Source organism: Nerophis ophidion, linkage group LG05 (assembly GCF_033978795.1).
Source record: "Nerophis ophidion isolate RoL-2023_Sa linkage group LG05, RoL_Noph_v1.0, whole genome shotgun sequence".
Lineage (NCBI taxonomy): Eukaryota > Metazoa > Chordata > Actinopteri > Syngnathiformes > Syngnathidae > Nerophis > Nerophis ophidion.
Genome location: NC_084615.1, coordinates 31400719 through 31416379, shown reverse-complemented (window position 1 = coordinate 31416379; position 15661 = coordinate 31400719). Strand labels below are relative to the sequence as shown.

General features: G+C 38.2%; 1 protein-coding gene across 9 annotated transcripts in view; it reads right to left on the bottom strand.

The window, feature by feature from the left end:
* Positions 1-7432: 7432 nt before the first annotated feature.
* Positions 7433-15661, bottom strand: part of utrn (utrophin) — a 420528-nt gene continuing 412299 nt past the window's right edge. For all 9 annotated transcript variants that reach the window (XM_061900556.1, XM_061900559.1, XM_061900555.1 and 6 more), the window contains one exon: positions 7433-10050. In XM_061900556.1, coding sequence (XP_061756540.1) covers positions 10004-10050 — 47 coding nt within the window. In that variant the 3' untranslated portion in view covers positions 7433-10003. The remainder of the gene's footprint in view (positions 10051-15661) is intronic.

Sequence of the window (15661 nt, the reverse complement as noted above, 5' to 3'; positions counted from 1 at the left end):
TCCACCTTCTCGACGGCCACGAATGTGGCCGTTCCGTGGTTGCCTGCCTCGCCACCACCACCTGACTCGTCCCCGGTGCACTGGTACTTGGCCTGGCGACCCACCACCAAGTCCTCCCTCCGCCCTCGCCGTGAATCTTGAACTTTTTCTTAGTTGTTTTCTGGGGACATCTGGAATTTGTCCTTGTGGGGAGGGGGGGGGGGTGGGGGGTGTTACTGTCATGATCAGGTTTTCTTCAGTTAGTTTGACTCCCTCAGTTCTGTTTTCAGCTCCCCTGGGTTTGTGTTTTAGTTGCCATGGGTGCAAATTACAGAGCTATTTATTCCTGTTTTTCACCACACTCAGTCTGGCAGTCTTGTTTGCGCTATGCAACAGTTAAGTTTGATGATTTCTTGCTTCTTTGCTCGTGTTTATCTTTCGCTAACCTTTAGGTATGCTTCCCGTGCTATCGGCACGCTTGTATCCTGTATGATTAATGAGAATGAATCATTGTCTCACCGACACCTTGCCGCCGGAGTTTCCGTCTGCATCCTGGGAAAACGACCCCGACGTGACACTTGGGGGTTAAACACATTAAGTGATAATTCTGTACAACTCAATTAACAAATAGCGACTTGTCCAGGGTATACCCCGCCTTCCGCCCGATTGAAGTTGAGATAGGCACCAGCGCCCCCCGTGACCCCAAAGGGAATAAGCGGTAGAAAAATGGATGGATGGATAGATGGATTGTACTTTTACTGTCATTTACTGACCATGTGTAGTCAGGTGTCTGCAGTAAATATAAACATTTAAAAATAATATTAGACATTAGAACACAAACTTCGGTTTTAAAATTAATTGTAGCAAAATACAAGTAAAAGTAGTAAAAGTAGCAAATAACTAATACGAGCTAGAAATGGGCTCACAGTGACGCTAGCTAACTTGTTAGCCATAAAATGGCTGACAACTTACTGTTAAACAAATGTAGCACGTCATTTATCTGTTTATATGAAACAAAAATGTACTGTATGGATGATTATAAGTTCAACAATATAGTACACACAGCAGTAGTACATCATCAGACACGCTGTTATAACACTTGTTTTGCTGAAATAAGCAGGGGCGTCCATGATAACGTTGCTTGAATGACAACATATGTTGCTCCAAAACCTGTATGGACCTTTCAGCATTAATGGTGCCTTCACAGATGTGTAAATTACCCATGCCTTGGGCACTAATACACCCCCATACCATCACAGATGCTGGCTTTTGAACTTTGCGCCTATAACAATCCGAATGGTTATTTTCCTCTTTCTTCTGGAGGACACCAAGTCCTCTGTTTCCAAATATAATATGAAATGTGGACTCGTCAGACCACAGAACACCTTTCCACTTTTCATCAGTCCATCTTTGGTGAGCTCTGGCCCAGCCAAGCCGGCGGAGTTTCAGGATATTGTTGATAAATTGGCTTTGAATAGTAGAGTTTTAACTTACAGATGTAGCGACCAACTGTAGTTACTGACATTGGTTTTATGAATTGTTCCTGACCCCATGTGATGATATCCTTCACACACTGATGTCGGTTTTAAATGCAGTACCGCCTGAGGGCTCAACGGTCCGTAATATCATCGCTTACGTGCAGTGATTTCTCCAGATTCTCTGAACTTTTTGACGATTTTACGGACCGTAGATGGTAAAATCCCTAAATTACTTGCAATAGCTCGTTGAGAAATGTTGTTCTAAAACTATTTGACAATTTGCTTTCGAAGTGTTGACCCTCGCCCCATCCTTGTTTGTGAATTACTTAGCATTTCATGGAAGCTGCTTTTATAGCCAATCATGGCACCCACCTGTTCCCAATTAGCCTGCACACCTGTGGAATGTTCCATATAAGTGTTTGATGAGCATTTTTTTTAACTTTATCAGTATTTATTGCCACCTTTCCCAACTTCTTTGTTGGGAAAGGTGGCATCAAATTCTAAAGTTAATGATTATTTGCAAATAAAAAAAAGTTTATCAGTTTGAACATCAAATATGTTGTCTTTGTGGCATATTTACATAACTGAATATGGGTTGAAAATGATTTGCAAATCATTGTATTCCGTTTATATTTACATCTAACACAATTTCCCAACTCATATGGAAACAGGGTTTGTATTTGACATAGCCCTTAAATAACAAATGCCTACAAGAACCTTTAATATGGCCACCATAAGTCCAAGTTCGAGTCCATGGTTCTCGCCCGGAAAAGAGATGGTTTGATGGATAGATGAATGGAAGGCCACCATTAAAAAAAAGGTATTATAAATTTTTTTTAAAGTAATTTCAAAGTTGTTTTTAACGCTAAAGCTGCTACTTGACGTCAACATTGTCATCCTGAGAGGTGCCTGTGAGCAAAGCTGCTACTTCAATATTAAATAGGAATAAAACCATCAATGTATTTTCTTTCTTACTGCCAAAATAAACTTTCAGTACGAACAAAAAAACAAATTAACATCTGCTGTTTGTCATCTCTTCATAACTCCAACATCCATTAATTATGTCCTCCAGAATGCTATTAGTTCCACCAAGCAACAGAACGCACATTACTCATGAAAACACTCGGAACAGCAAACAAATCAATCCAATTTTGATGGAAGGTAATTTGATTTGTTAATCCTTTTTATTTTGGATCATTTAAAAACACCATTTTTCAGTGTATTAAATATGTCTTCAACTAAATAATGCAAAGTTAGCAGGGCAGTTTAAAGGCCGACTGAAATGAGATTTTCTTATTTAAACGGGGATAGCAGGTCCATTCTATGTGTCATACTTGATCATTTCGCGATATTGCCATATTTTTGCTGAAAGGATTTAATAGAGAACATCCACGATAAAGTTCGCAACTTTTGGTCGCTAATAGAAAAGCCCTGCCTTTACTGGAAGTATGTGCGCGTGACGTCACGAGTTGCAGGGCTCCACACATTCACATTATTTTTAATGGGAGCCACCAGCAGTAAGAGCAATTCGAACCAAGAAAGCGACAATTTCCCATTAATTTGAGCGAGGATGAAAGTTTCGTGAATTAGGATATTGATAGTGAAGGACTAGAAAGAAAAAAAAAAAGCGACGGCTCCGGGCGGCAGCAGTGTGAGCGTTTCAGATGTAATTAGACACATTTACTAGGATAATTCTGGAATATCCCTTATCTGCTTATTGTTTTGATAGTGTTTTAGTCAGATTTTAAAGATTGTGAAGACATACCTCGAGGTCAGATGGCTGCGGTGAACACGCAGTGTCTCAGAGATAAGCCGAGCAGCCAAGCTCACAGCTGCCTTTTTTGACAGCTGCTGCAGGACGACGAATAATCCACTGATGTCTCCGGTAAGATATATATCACAATTTCCCCATCCAAAAACATGCTGGTTGATGTAGAGAAAACATGTTCGCTTGACCGCTCTGTGTTAAAGCTTCACAACAAACAAAGAAACACCGGCTGTGTCTCGGTGCTAAAGACAGCTGCAATCCACCGCTTTCCACCAACAGCATTGTTCTTTATAGTCTCCATTATCAATTGAACAAATTGCAAAAGATTTAGCAAAACAGATGTCCAAATTACTGTGTAATTATGCGGTTAAAGCAGACGACTTTTAGCCGCTAGTGGTGCAGCGCTAATATTTCCAAACAGTCCGTGAAGTCACGCGTACGCGTCATCATTCCGTGATGTTTTCAACAAGAAACTCGCGGGAAATTTAAAATTGCAATTTAGTAAACTAAAAAGGCCGTATTGGCATGTGTTGCAATGTTAATATTTCATCATTGATATATAAACTATCAGACTGCGTGGTCGGTAGTAGTGGGTTTCAGTAGGCCTTTAATGGGATTACAGAAATATACAGAGAGAAAAAAAACGTAAAAGGAAATAAAACATTATAAAAAAACTAAATATTTTAGTTTTTTAGCAGTAATGTCTAACTATAATAAACCATTCTCAGGGTATTTAATCGATCGCAAGTGGACTATTTGGTGTGTCTTGGAAGTCGTTTCTCCTCTCATCCGAGTAGGCTCCATCAGTTCCAGCTCATAGACTTAGATTGGTCAGATCCAGCAGCTGGTGTGCTGGGGCAGTGATCTTTCTGTTCTACCATAGTGAGAAAAACGGTTTTAATGCAAACGAGCAATCCTACTGCCAACGCCAACAACAGTCATTGAAGTGTATTTCCACTCAATGACATTGAGGTCATGTGTGAAGGATTGATCTCTGCGAATCAACTACTACCAGTCCAAAATAGTTGGAATAAGCCACGTTAGCATTCCACTCAGTTGTAAACACATGGCACAAAAGAGCATCCGTGGGAAGAATGTTTCTAACTCCTGTTATTTGTTGGCGGCTAAACTGCAGAGACTTTTACCACACTTTTACCACACCCAAAACCAGTGAAGTTGGCACATTGTGTAAAAAGTAAACAAAAACAGAATACAATGATTTGCAAATCCTTTTCGACCCATATTCAATTGAATAGACTGCAAAGACAAGATACTTAAAGGCCTGCTGAAACCCACTACTACCCACCACGCAGTCAGATAGTTTATATATCAATGATGAAATATTAACATTGCAACACATGCCAATACAGCCTTTTTAGTTTACTAAATTACAATTTTAAATTTCCGGGAGTTTCGTCCTGGAAACGTCATGTAATGATGACGTGTACGCAAGACATCACAGGTTTTTAGGAAATATGAGCGCTGCACACACACACACAGCTAAAAGTCAACTGCTTTAACGGCATAATTACACAGTATTTTGGACATCTGTGTTGCTGAATCTTTTGCAATTTTTTCAATTAATATTAGAGGAGTCAAAGTAGAAAGATGGAGTTGGGAAGCTTTAGCTTTTAGCCACACAAACACACTGTGATTCCTTGTTTAAAATTCCTTTAGGTGAAACGTTACTATGGATCAGAGCGCGGTCAAGCAAATGTGAATCAACACGGAAGGTCAACCAGCAGGTTTCGGTGAGAAAATTGTGGTTAAAAAGTTGCTTCTTACCGGAGATCAGCTGAGCTTGTGCCGTCGACTCCCCTGAGACACTGCACGTCAAGACACCCGTGGAGACACCCCTCCGACTATCAGGTAATATTAAACTCACTAAAACACTAGCACCACAATAGAAAGATAAGGGACTTCCCAGAATTATCCTACTAAATGTGTCTAAAATTATCGGAATCCGTCCCAATCGCGTTTTTATTTTTACCTTTTTTTTTTTTTTTTTCCTAGTTCGTCGCTATCAATATCTTCAAACACGAATCTTTCATCCTTGCTCAAATTAATGGGGAAATTGTCGTTTTCTCGGTCCAAAAAACAATGTGACTATGTGAGGAGCCCCCACACTTGCGACGTCAACGTCTGCTACTTTAGGTACAGGCAAGGCTTTTTTATTAGCGACCAAAAGTTGCGAACTTTATCGTGGATGTTCTCTACTAAATCCTTTCAGCAAAAATATGGCAATATCGCGAAATGATCAAGTATGACACATACAACGGACCTGCTATCCCAGTTTGAATAAGAAAATCTCATTTCAGTAGGCCCTTTAATGTTCGAACTGGTAAACATTTTTATTGTTTGCAAATATTAGCTCATTTGGAATTTGATGCCTGCAACAATGTATCAAAAAAGCTGGCACAAGTGTCAAAAAAGGCCAAGAAAGTTGAGGAATGCTCATCAAACACTTATTTGGAACATTCCGCAGTTGCAAAAGCTAATTGGGAACAGGTGGGTGCTATGATTGGGTATAAAAGCAGCTTCCTTGAAATACTCACAAACAAGGATGGGGCGAGGGTCAAAAACTTTGTGAACAAATGCGTGAGCAAAATGTTTAATAACAATATTTCTCAATGAGCTATTGCAAGGAATTTCGGATTTTTACAATCTACGGTCCATAATATCATCAAAAGGTTCAGAGAATCTGGAAAAATCACTGTACGTAAGCAGAGAGGCTGAAAACCAACATTGACCTTCGATCCCTCAGGCAGTGCTGCATCTAAAACCAACATCAGTGTGTAAAGGATATCACCACATGGGCTTAACAACACTTCAGAAAACCACTGTCAGAAACTACAGTTCATCACTAGATCTGTAAGTGCAAGTTAAAACTCTACTATGCAAAGCGAAAGCCATTTATCAACAACACCCAGAAACACCGCCGGCTTCGCTTGGCCCGAACTAATCTAAGATGGACTGATAAATTGTGGTTTGACGAGTCCACAATTTAAATTGTTGTTGGAAAGTGTGGACGTCATGTCCTCCGGACTAAAGAGGAAAAGAACCATCCGGATTGTTATAGGCGCAAAGTTCAAAAGCCAGCATCTGTGATGGTTTGGGGGTGTATTAGTGCCCAAGGCATGGGTAACTTACACATCTGTGAAGGCACCATTAATGCTGAAAGGTACATATACAAGTACAACCCATTTATCATTTATATAGGTTTTGGAGCAATATATGTTGTCATCCAAGCAATCTGCTTATTTCAGCAAAACAATACCAAGCCACGTGTAACAACAGCTTTGCTTCATAGTAAAAGAGTGTGGGTACTAGACTGGCCTGCTTGTAGTCCAGACCAGTCTCCCATTGAAAATGTGTGGCGCATTATGAAGTGTAAACGGAGACTCCGGACTGTTGAACAACCTAAACTGTACATCAAGCAAGAATGGGAAAGAATTCCACCTGAAAAGCTTCAAAAATTGGTCTCCTCAGTTCCCAAACGTTTACTTAGTGTTGTTAAAAGGAAAGGCCATGTAACACAGTGGTAAAAATGCCCCTGTGCCAACTTTTTTGCAATGTGTTGCTGGCATTAAATTCTAAATTAATGGTTGTTTACAAAAAAAAAAATTGGTTTCTCAGTTTGAACATTAAATATATTGTTTTTGCAGTCTATTTGTGACAATCTGTCACTTTATTTCTGTTCATTTTCGTGTTTTTGTATTTACTTCCTGTTCAGTGCTCTTACTTTGTTGTAATTCCTGTTTTATTCACGAGCACTGTCGTTTTTCTCTTTTCGTTGATTGCCAGCGGTTCACACCTGCTGTCAATCAAGCTACTGCCTATTTATGTTTCACTCGAGCACTCCTCAGTGCTCGAAGATAATATCATGTTGAGAACGTTACTTTGCACGACTGCTTTATGTTTGTTTTTTTGTGAGTTCTGAATTAAATTCCTCTTACCTTCACTCAACTCTCCTGGATTCTTGCATACTCGGGGACACACAACAGCAGACATGCGAGTTCCTAACACTATTCAATTGAATGTAAGTTGAAAAGGATTTGCAAATCATTGTTTTCTGTTTTTATTTACGATTTACACAACGTGCCAACGGCACTGGTTTTGGCTCTTGTATGTTTAATCATACTTCTTCTTAATAATACCGATAATAACAAAGAGCAAGTCACCATGTGTCACGTCAGACCGACAGACGTTCTGTTGTTATAAAATGTTTATTTGGAAACAAAACAATGTAGCCATTTTACACAGAACGTGGCGCGTCTATTTTACATACCTTAGGCAAGAAAGTCGTAAAGTGAGAGAAACACCCACACGGAGAAGCAAGGTGGAGGTTATAGTAGTGTTGTTTAGCGTCACAAGAGGATGACGAGCACGACGACAGTGATGGCAGGAGGAGAAACAGGCTTCAGCAGGACCAGAGTGCTACAGTAACAATGGCGCCAGTTGACTTCAAACTCACAAACTTGGTTTCCTCCTCCTTGCAGTGTACACTCATACAGTGAGCTTTTGTCTCTGAGGTAGCAAGGCAATCATGGCTTTCCTCTTGATTGACAACTTTCCTTTAAAAACAAAAACAAAATTTACATGTCGTACAACCCCAATTTTACAACAAGTGTGTAGTTCCACACGTGGAATGACAAACTGTATAGGCACACGAGGAGTGGCGTTATATGACGTAGTTTCAATTCATTCATATTCATGCGTTCAAACACAGAGCGTATTAGAGCCACACTCAAAAGAAAATATAATTACCAGGGAAAAAAATTACCGCAGTGAAGTTGTGCTGTTACATGTAGAATTTTAATAACACTAGCAGAAATATGTCATAAATTAAAGTTGCAGGAAAAAAAGTTAGGGGGTTTCTGAGGATTATCAGAATCATACGAGAATAAAGTCAGAATAATGCATCCTAATTAGTTGTGGGGTTTCGGGGAAAAAGTCAAAATTGTACGTGAACAAAGTTACAGGTAGTTTAAAAAAAATAAAAAATCTTTGCGGTGCGAGAATAATAAAATAAAATAAAATACAAAATAATTAAAAAAAAAGTTTTTGTTTTTGTTCCCAATTAAATCAGAATACTGAAAAAAAAAAAGTTTTATTTTTGAGGAAAAGTCCAAATGGAATATTTTGAGAATCAAGTATTGAATATTACAAAAAACAAGTTAATAACTAAAATAAATCCTAAGGTGACAATACTGCAAGAAAAAAGTTATTTTTTTCCAAATTAAATCATTCTTGTAAGAGAATAAAATCAGAATATTGCAAAAAAAAAGTTAAAAAATAAAATAAATCCTAGCGGTGCGAGAATAAGGTCAAAATATTGCAAGATTTTTTTTATTTTTTTTCCAAATTAAATCATACTTGTAAGAGAATAAAATCAGAATATTGCAAAAAAAAAAAAAAAAAAAAAAGCTTGTTTATTTTTGAGGAAAGGTTCTAATGGAATATTTTGAGGATCAAGTATTGAATATTACAAAAAAAAAAGTAAAAAAATAAAATAAATCCTAGTGGTGCAAGAATAAGGTCACAATATTGCAAGAAAAAAAACGTAGTTTTTTTTCCAAATTAAATCACACTTGTAAGAGAATACAATCAGAATAATGCAAAAAAAAAAGCTTGTTTATTTTTGAGGAAAGGTTCTAATGGAATATTTTGAAGATCAAGTATTGAATATTACAAAAAAAAAAGGAAAAAAATAAAATAAATCCTAGCGGTGCGAGAATAAGGTCACAATATTGCAAGAAAAAAACTTGGGTTTTTTTCCACATTAAATCACACTTGTAAGAGAATACAATCAGAATAATGCAAAAAAAGGTTTATTTTTGAGGAAAAGTCCTAATGGAATATTTTGAGAATCAAGTAATGAATAATACAGAAAAAAAAAGTTAGAACCATTTCAAGAAAACAACTTAACCTTAAAATTAGAATAAGTCATATTATTACTGTTATGGGGAAACCTTACTTTTATTTTTTTAAATGATAAAAGATAGTTGGGTTTTTTTATATGGAAAAACAATTGTTAATATTACCAGGATATTGTCAGAATAATATATATATATATATATATATATATAAATATATATATATAACAATAAGAGTCCTCAAAAATATATAATTTTATGTGTGATATTTTGAATGAACAGTGTCGTGTTTTTATTTTTTTGGAGAAGAGGTAAAGTTAGCAGAATAAATGTCACATTAGGACAAAACATTTATTTTTTGAGAAAAATACTTATTCAGAGAAATTTTATAATGTTATGTCAATGAATTTTGAATACTACAAGAAACAAAATAGAAAATTTTAGAAGAAAAAGTTAATTGTGTGCGAGAACAGAAATGATGAGGTCTAGCTTGTGAAATGAACACTTTTTCCTCATGAAATGACGACTTTATTCTCATATAGTCGATAAAATTATAGAATATAATTATTGCCATTATATTTCCTTTTTTTAGTGTGGCCCCAATACTTTACGTTCGAAGTAACTGCAAAAAGTGACCGCATTTCGAAGGTACTCAAACTTCAACTCAGACTACCAGCGTTTGAATCTGAGTAAAGAGAAAGTGGAATGAGAAAAGAAATGTAACAGTTTGATTCCCAGTCCCACCAAAGAAAAAACAAGAGAATAGTATTGGACATTTTTCATAAAAAGCAAAAGAAGTGGGAGGGGTCAATAATGAACCAATCAAGGACAAGCGTTGCATAGTACACAACGACAAGGTGGTGTAAGGAGACAAGTTGTCATGTCCTGTGCGTCTTTGGGATTCATGGGCTTGTTGTGGAATGGCCGAGTCGCTCTTTGTTCACATCACCTGCAAATCAACAAAATAAAAAACAACAAAAATGGCAAATTAAAATCACATGAACAAAAGTCATAGAATACACTTCAAGTGTAAAAAAAAGTAAACAATTCAAAATGAAAAATAGATGTTCCTCTTAAAGCAATGATAAATTATCACAGGTAATCAAATATTGTTATATTACAATTTTGAATTTTTAGAGACGTGTTAAGGGAATATTAGGGAATTAAATTACAAATTAAATGTTAGTCTTAAAGGTATGAGCCATTCATTTCAAAATAATAATAAATTAAAATATAAAAGTTTTTTGGTTTTTTGTACAAAATTTTTTGGGTTGAAGTTTATATATTGTTTTAATTAAAAACTCAATTTTAAATTTAAGAAATAAGTTAATAAAATTATTATGAATTGAATTGAAATGCCATTAAAATACCAATAATAAAACATGTATTTACATGTCTTGACTTGGGATGGAAATTGTTTACATCTAAACTGATACGAAAAACAAATCCATACTTTAAAAACGGTGCTTAAATGGTGCCCGAAACCTTACTTAAAAAGTGATAGACATGCAATTCTAAAAAACGCAAAAAACAAAACCTTTTTAACTTAAATGTAATTTTTTGTCATTCAAATTGAACAGACGAGTATTTGAAACACTTCAATTACATACATTAAACAATAACTAATTAGAAACTGAGAAATAAAAACCACAGCAAACCTGACTTGCCGTAACCGCCACTGGGGAATACTGAAGAAGTTTTGTGTTGTTTGCATTCATTTAGCAATGGAATAAAACACCTCTTTCAATCTGGTTGCTACTGTTTATGTAGGCATCAGTTTTTATCATATAGCCGAGTTTCAGTGTCCATCTCTAGTCTGGACTTGAATGTACAAAACCCCAAACCAGTGAAGTTGGCACATTGTGTAAATCATAAATTGAAACAGAATACAATGATTTGCAAATCCTTTTCAACTTATATTCAAGTGACTAGACTGCAAAGACAAGATGCTCAACATTCGAACTGAGAAACGTTATTTTTTGCAAATATTAGCTCATTTGATGCCTGTTACACGTTTAAAAAAAGCTGGCACAAGTGGCAAAAAAGACTGAAAAAGTTGAGGAATGTTCATCAAACACTTATTTGGAACATCCCACAGGTCAGGGGTGGGCATTACGTCGATCGCGATCGACTGGTCGATCTCGGAGGGTGTGTCAGTCGATCTCAAGCCAGTCATTAAAAAATATACATAAAAATGAGCAATCATCAATCATACCAAGACTTCCCTTTCATCAGTTGTTTGACATTCTCGGCACCCGAGGATCTTGTGAGATGACGCTGGCTGCTGCGAGCTCATATTTAAGAAAAAAATCACTAACAGGGCGGACGCAGAGAAACACATTTTATTTCTAGAGACTCCGTACCTACTGTCAAAACTCTAAAGACCGACTGCACAGTTCCTGTCTTCACCATAAAAGACCTGTTTCATCCTGCCTGTGCTAACAAAATAAGAGTCTCAGAAAGCTAGCGTGCATAAGCTAGAAAGCTACGGAGTTTGATGCCAATGTATTTCTCCCCCGCCCTCAGCGAGCTTTCTCACTTGCTTGCCCACCCCCACACTCACTGACGTCACTCACCTGCTGCCAGACATTAAAGGGCCACACACATATGCTACTCTCATAACAAAGTTTAAAAACGAGTATGCAAGTTGGACAAATGAGATGCCAAATCCAACCACTTTCATGTGGTATTGGACAGAAAGGAGGACTTTTTTTTCCCTCCATTTGAAAATGCGGACGTTATCAGCACCACTGTCTGATTCCAATCAATGCAAGTCATCAGAATCAAATACACCAACTTATATTCTTGTCTTCGTGAAAGAAAGGAATCTATGTGTGTTAAACATGCTTGTATTATCATTAAACACCATTAACTTGTTAACAAAAATGTCTCTTTCATAAATAAATAAATATAAATTATAAATAGGAATGAGGTAGATCTCCTCGACTTGGTCAATTGAAAAGTAGCTCACCTGCAGAAAAAGTGTGAGCGCCCCTGCCACAGGTGAACAGGCTAGTTGGGACCAGGTGCGCCCCTGCCACAGGTGAACAGGCTAGTTGGGACCAGGTGGGTGCCATGGTTGGGTATAAAAGCAGCTTCCATGAAATGCTCAATCATTGTCAAAAAGGGATGGGGCGAGGATCACCACTTTGTGAACAAATGCATGAGCAAATTGTCCAACAGTTTAAGATCAACATTTCTCAACGAACTATTGCAAGGAATTTAACCATCTACGGTCCGTAAAATCATCAAAAGGTTCGGAGAATCTGGAGAAATCATTGCACGTAAGCGATGATGTTACGGACTTTTGATCCCTCAGGCGATACTGCATCAAAAACCGACATCAGTGTGTAAAGGATATCACCACATGGGCTCAGGAACACTTCAGAAAAACACTGTCAGTAATTACAGTTTGTCGCTACATCTGTAAGTGCAAGTTAAAACTCTGCTATGCAAAGCAAAAGCCATTTATCAACAACGCCCAGAAACACTACGCTGGGCCCGAGATCATCTAAGATGGACTGATGCAAAGTGGAAAAGTGTTCTGTGGTCTGACGAGTCCAAATTTCAAATAGTTTTTTGGAAATTGTGGAAGTCGTGTCCTCCGGACCACAGAGGAAAAGAAACATCCGGATTGTTATGAGCGTAAAGTTCAAAAGCCAGCATCTGTGATGGTATGGGGGTGTATTAGTGCCCAAGGCATGGGTAACTTAAACATCTGTGAAGGCACCATAAATGCTAAATGGTCCATACAGATTTTGGAGCAACATATTTTGCTATCTAAGCAAGGTTTTTTTTCCATGGACGCCCCTGCTTATTTCAGCAAGACAATGTCAAGCCACATTCTGCACATGTCACAACAGCGTGGCTTGATCGTAATAGACTGGCCTGCCTGTAGTCCAGACCTGTCTCCCATTGAAAATGTGTGGCACATTATGAAGCCTAAAATACCATAACCTAGACCCGGACTGTTGGACAACTTAAGCTGTACATCAAGCAAGAATGGGAAAGAATTGCACCTGAAAAGCTTCAATAATTGGTTTCCTCAGTTCCCAAACGTTTACTGAGTGTTGTTAAAAGGAAAGGCCATGTAACACATTGGTAAAAATGCCCCTGTGCCAACTTTTTTGCAATGTGTTACTGCCATTAAATTCTAAGTTAATGATTATTTGCAAAAATAAATAAAGTTTCTCAGTTTGAACATTAAATATCTTGTCTTTGCAGTCTATTCATTTGAATGTAAGTTGAAAAGGATTTGCAAATCATTGTATTCAGTTTTTATTTACAAATTACACAAAGTGCCATCTTCACTGGTTTTGGGTTTTGTATTTTGGAAGAATATAATGCTGGAAGGTGTGCGGCGTTCTTTTTTAGGAAGCAAGCTTGAAAATAGATTCCTGTGCTAAATCATCACAGTGGCTGCCCTTCTCACATTACGCACGCACGCACGCACGCACGCACGCACGCACGCACGCACGCACGCACGCACGCACGCACGCACGCACGCACGCACGCACGCACGCACGCACGCACGCACGCACGCACGCACGCACGCACGCACGCACGCACGCACGCACGCACGCACGCACGCACGCACGCACGCACGCACGCACGCACGCACGCACGCACGCACGCACGCACGCACGCACGCACGCACACACACACACACACACACGCACACACACACACACACACACACAAAAGACTTTGATGGCTTCTAGAAGGACGTCTCCCTGTAATGTCATCATGGATGCAGGAGGATGGACGAGAGTACAATAAGACTGTAGAACTCCCAAAGTATGGCTCTTTAGCTCCATCTTACCTGTGGTCTTGACGAGAGGCTTGAGGCGTTGGAAAACCAAAACAAAGAGCTGTCTTACCCCGTTTTCTGTAATAATACATCGTCGCACGCTTGCACACACAAACACACACAGGTGCACACAACACTGTTCTGCTGTGCACCCTGGAAATGCAAATAGCACCGCAGCAGCTGCCATATGTGATTTGTAACAAAAACTCTGATACGTCTGCAGGAGAATGCGATTATGAGTCAAGGAGCTGCACGTCGGAATATGATTTTGATGCATTTTAATGTTCTTTGCTTTCATTTATGAATAAAGTTTGAAGTCATGCTGTAAAGTTTGCAGCAGCTTTTAGGAAAGTAGCACAACACATAAGACCCAGGACCAGATTAGGGATTCAAAACTGAATTAATTGACTTTACATTTTTTCTCATGGATGATAATAATAATTACTAGGGATGTGCCGATCAACATTATTGGCCTCCGATCTTGATCCGAATTTTGGCCTCAGATCCGATTTGATTTCGAGTCCCGCTTCTACACTTTGAGAATAAATTACAGCAGTGGTTCTTAACCATTGGGCTGAGGCCTATTGTTGGGCCGCTAACATCCCCAAGACGGGCATTCCCAGCTGTGGTACGTATGGGCCGCAGCTTTATACACATGTCCACAAAAAATTATGACTGAAGAGGTGAAGCTGTATTTTCATTCGTACTTTACTTTTACTGTCAGTTTACCGTATTTTGCGGACTATAAGGCGCACTTAAACTCCTTTTTTTTCTCCTCAATTTTCGACAAAGCGCATTGTGACCCGGTGCGCCTAATGTACGGAATAATTCTGGTTTTGCTTACCGACCTCAAAGCTATATTATTTGGTGCATGGTGAAATGATAAATGTGACCAGCAGACGGCAGTCAAACATAAGAGATACATGTAGACTGCAATATGTCTCAAGTAAACAACACGAAAATGTTATGTTCCTTGGAAAATATAGAACATTACACAGGGCGCTCAAAAATCTATCAAAATGTTTTAGTACGACTTTGGAAAGCTATTAAGCCGCACCGCTTGCAGGATTGTACTGTGCTTTCAACATACAAGTATTATTATGGTGTGTGTATAAGGTTAGACATATCTGGTGTTTTGTTTTGCAATATCATGCAAAAGCAACTTTTTTTACCTTCTGGTACCTGCTGATCTGTATTTGGGATCTGCATAAGTCCTGAAAAATTGCGCGAGTCCGCCTTTGTAGTCCGTGTCGACAACGTAGTCGATAAGCTTCTTTTTTTTCTCTATCTTCGTGTTATGTGATATTCATCCTCCGCTGTTGCCATTTGTAATATAAACTAGTGTAAAGTTCTTACTTATATCTGTCAGTAAACTCGCTATGAAAGCGCTAAAACATACCGGTGTGGTGAGTTTATATTATTTACCCAAGAAACTTTAGTTATTAGAGAGTTCTGGTTGGACGTTTTTTCACGGGACACATTTTCGGCATTGTTGTTGCACTAGCGAGCCATGGATGAGGAGATGCTGCTCCGTTATTGATTTAAATAAAGCCTGAATGTCATTAAAACAGTTAACTCCATCTTTTGACCCTTCTTTCACTCCCATCCTTGCACGCTACACGGAAAAAGCTGGCAGATTAGTTGCAAGAATTTTTGTGTTAAATTGACATTGGTTTTTACAACATTATATTGTGAATGAAAAAACAGTATCAGTTTTTTTTTTCTGGCAACTTAGCTGCCAGTTTTTCTA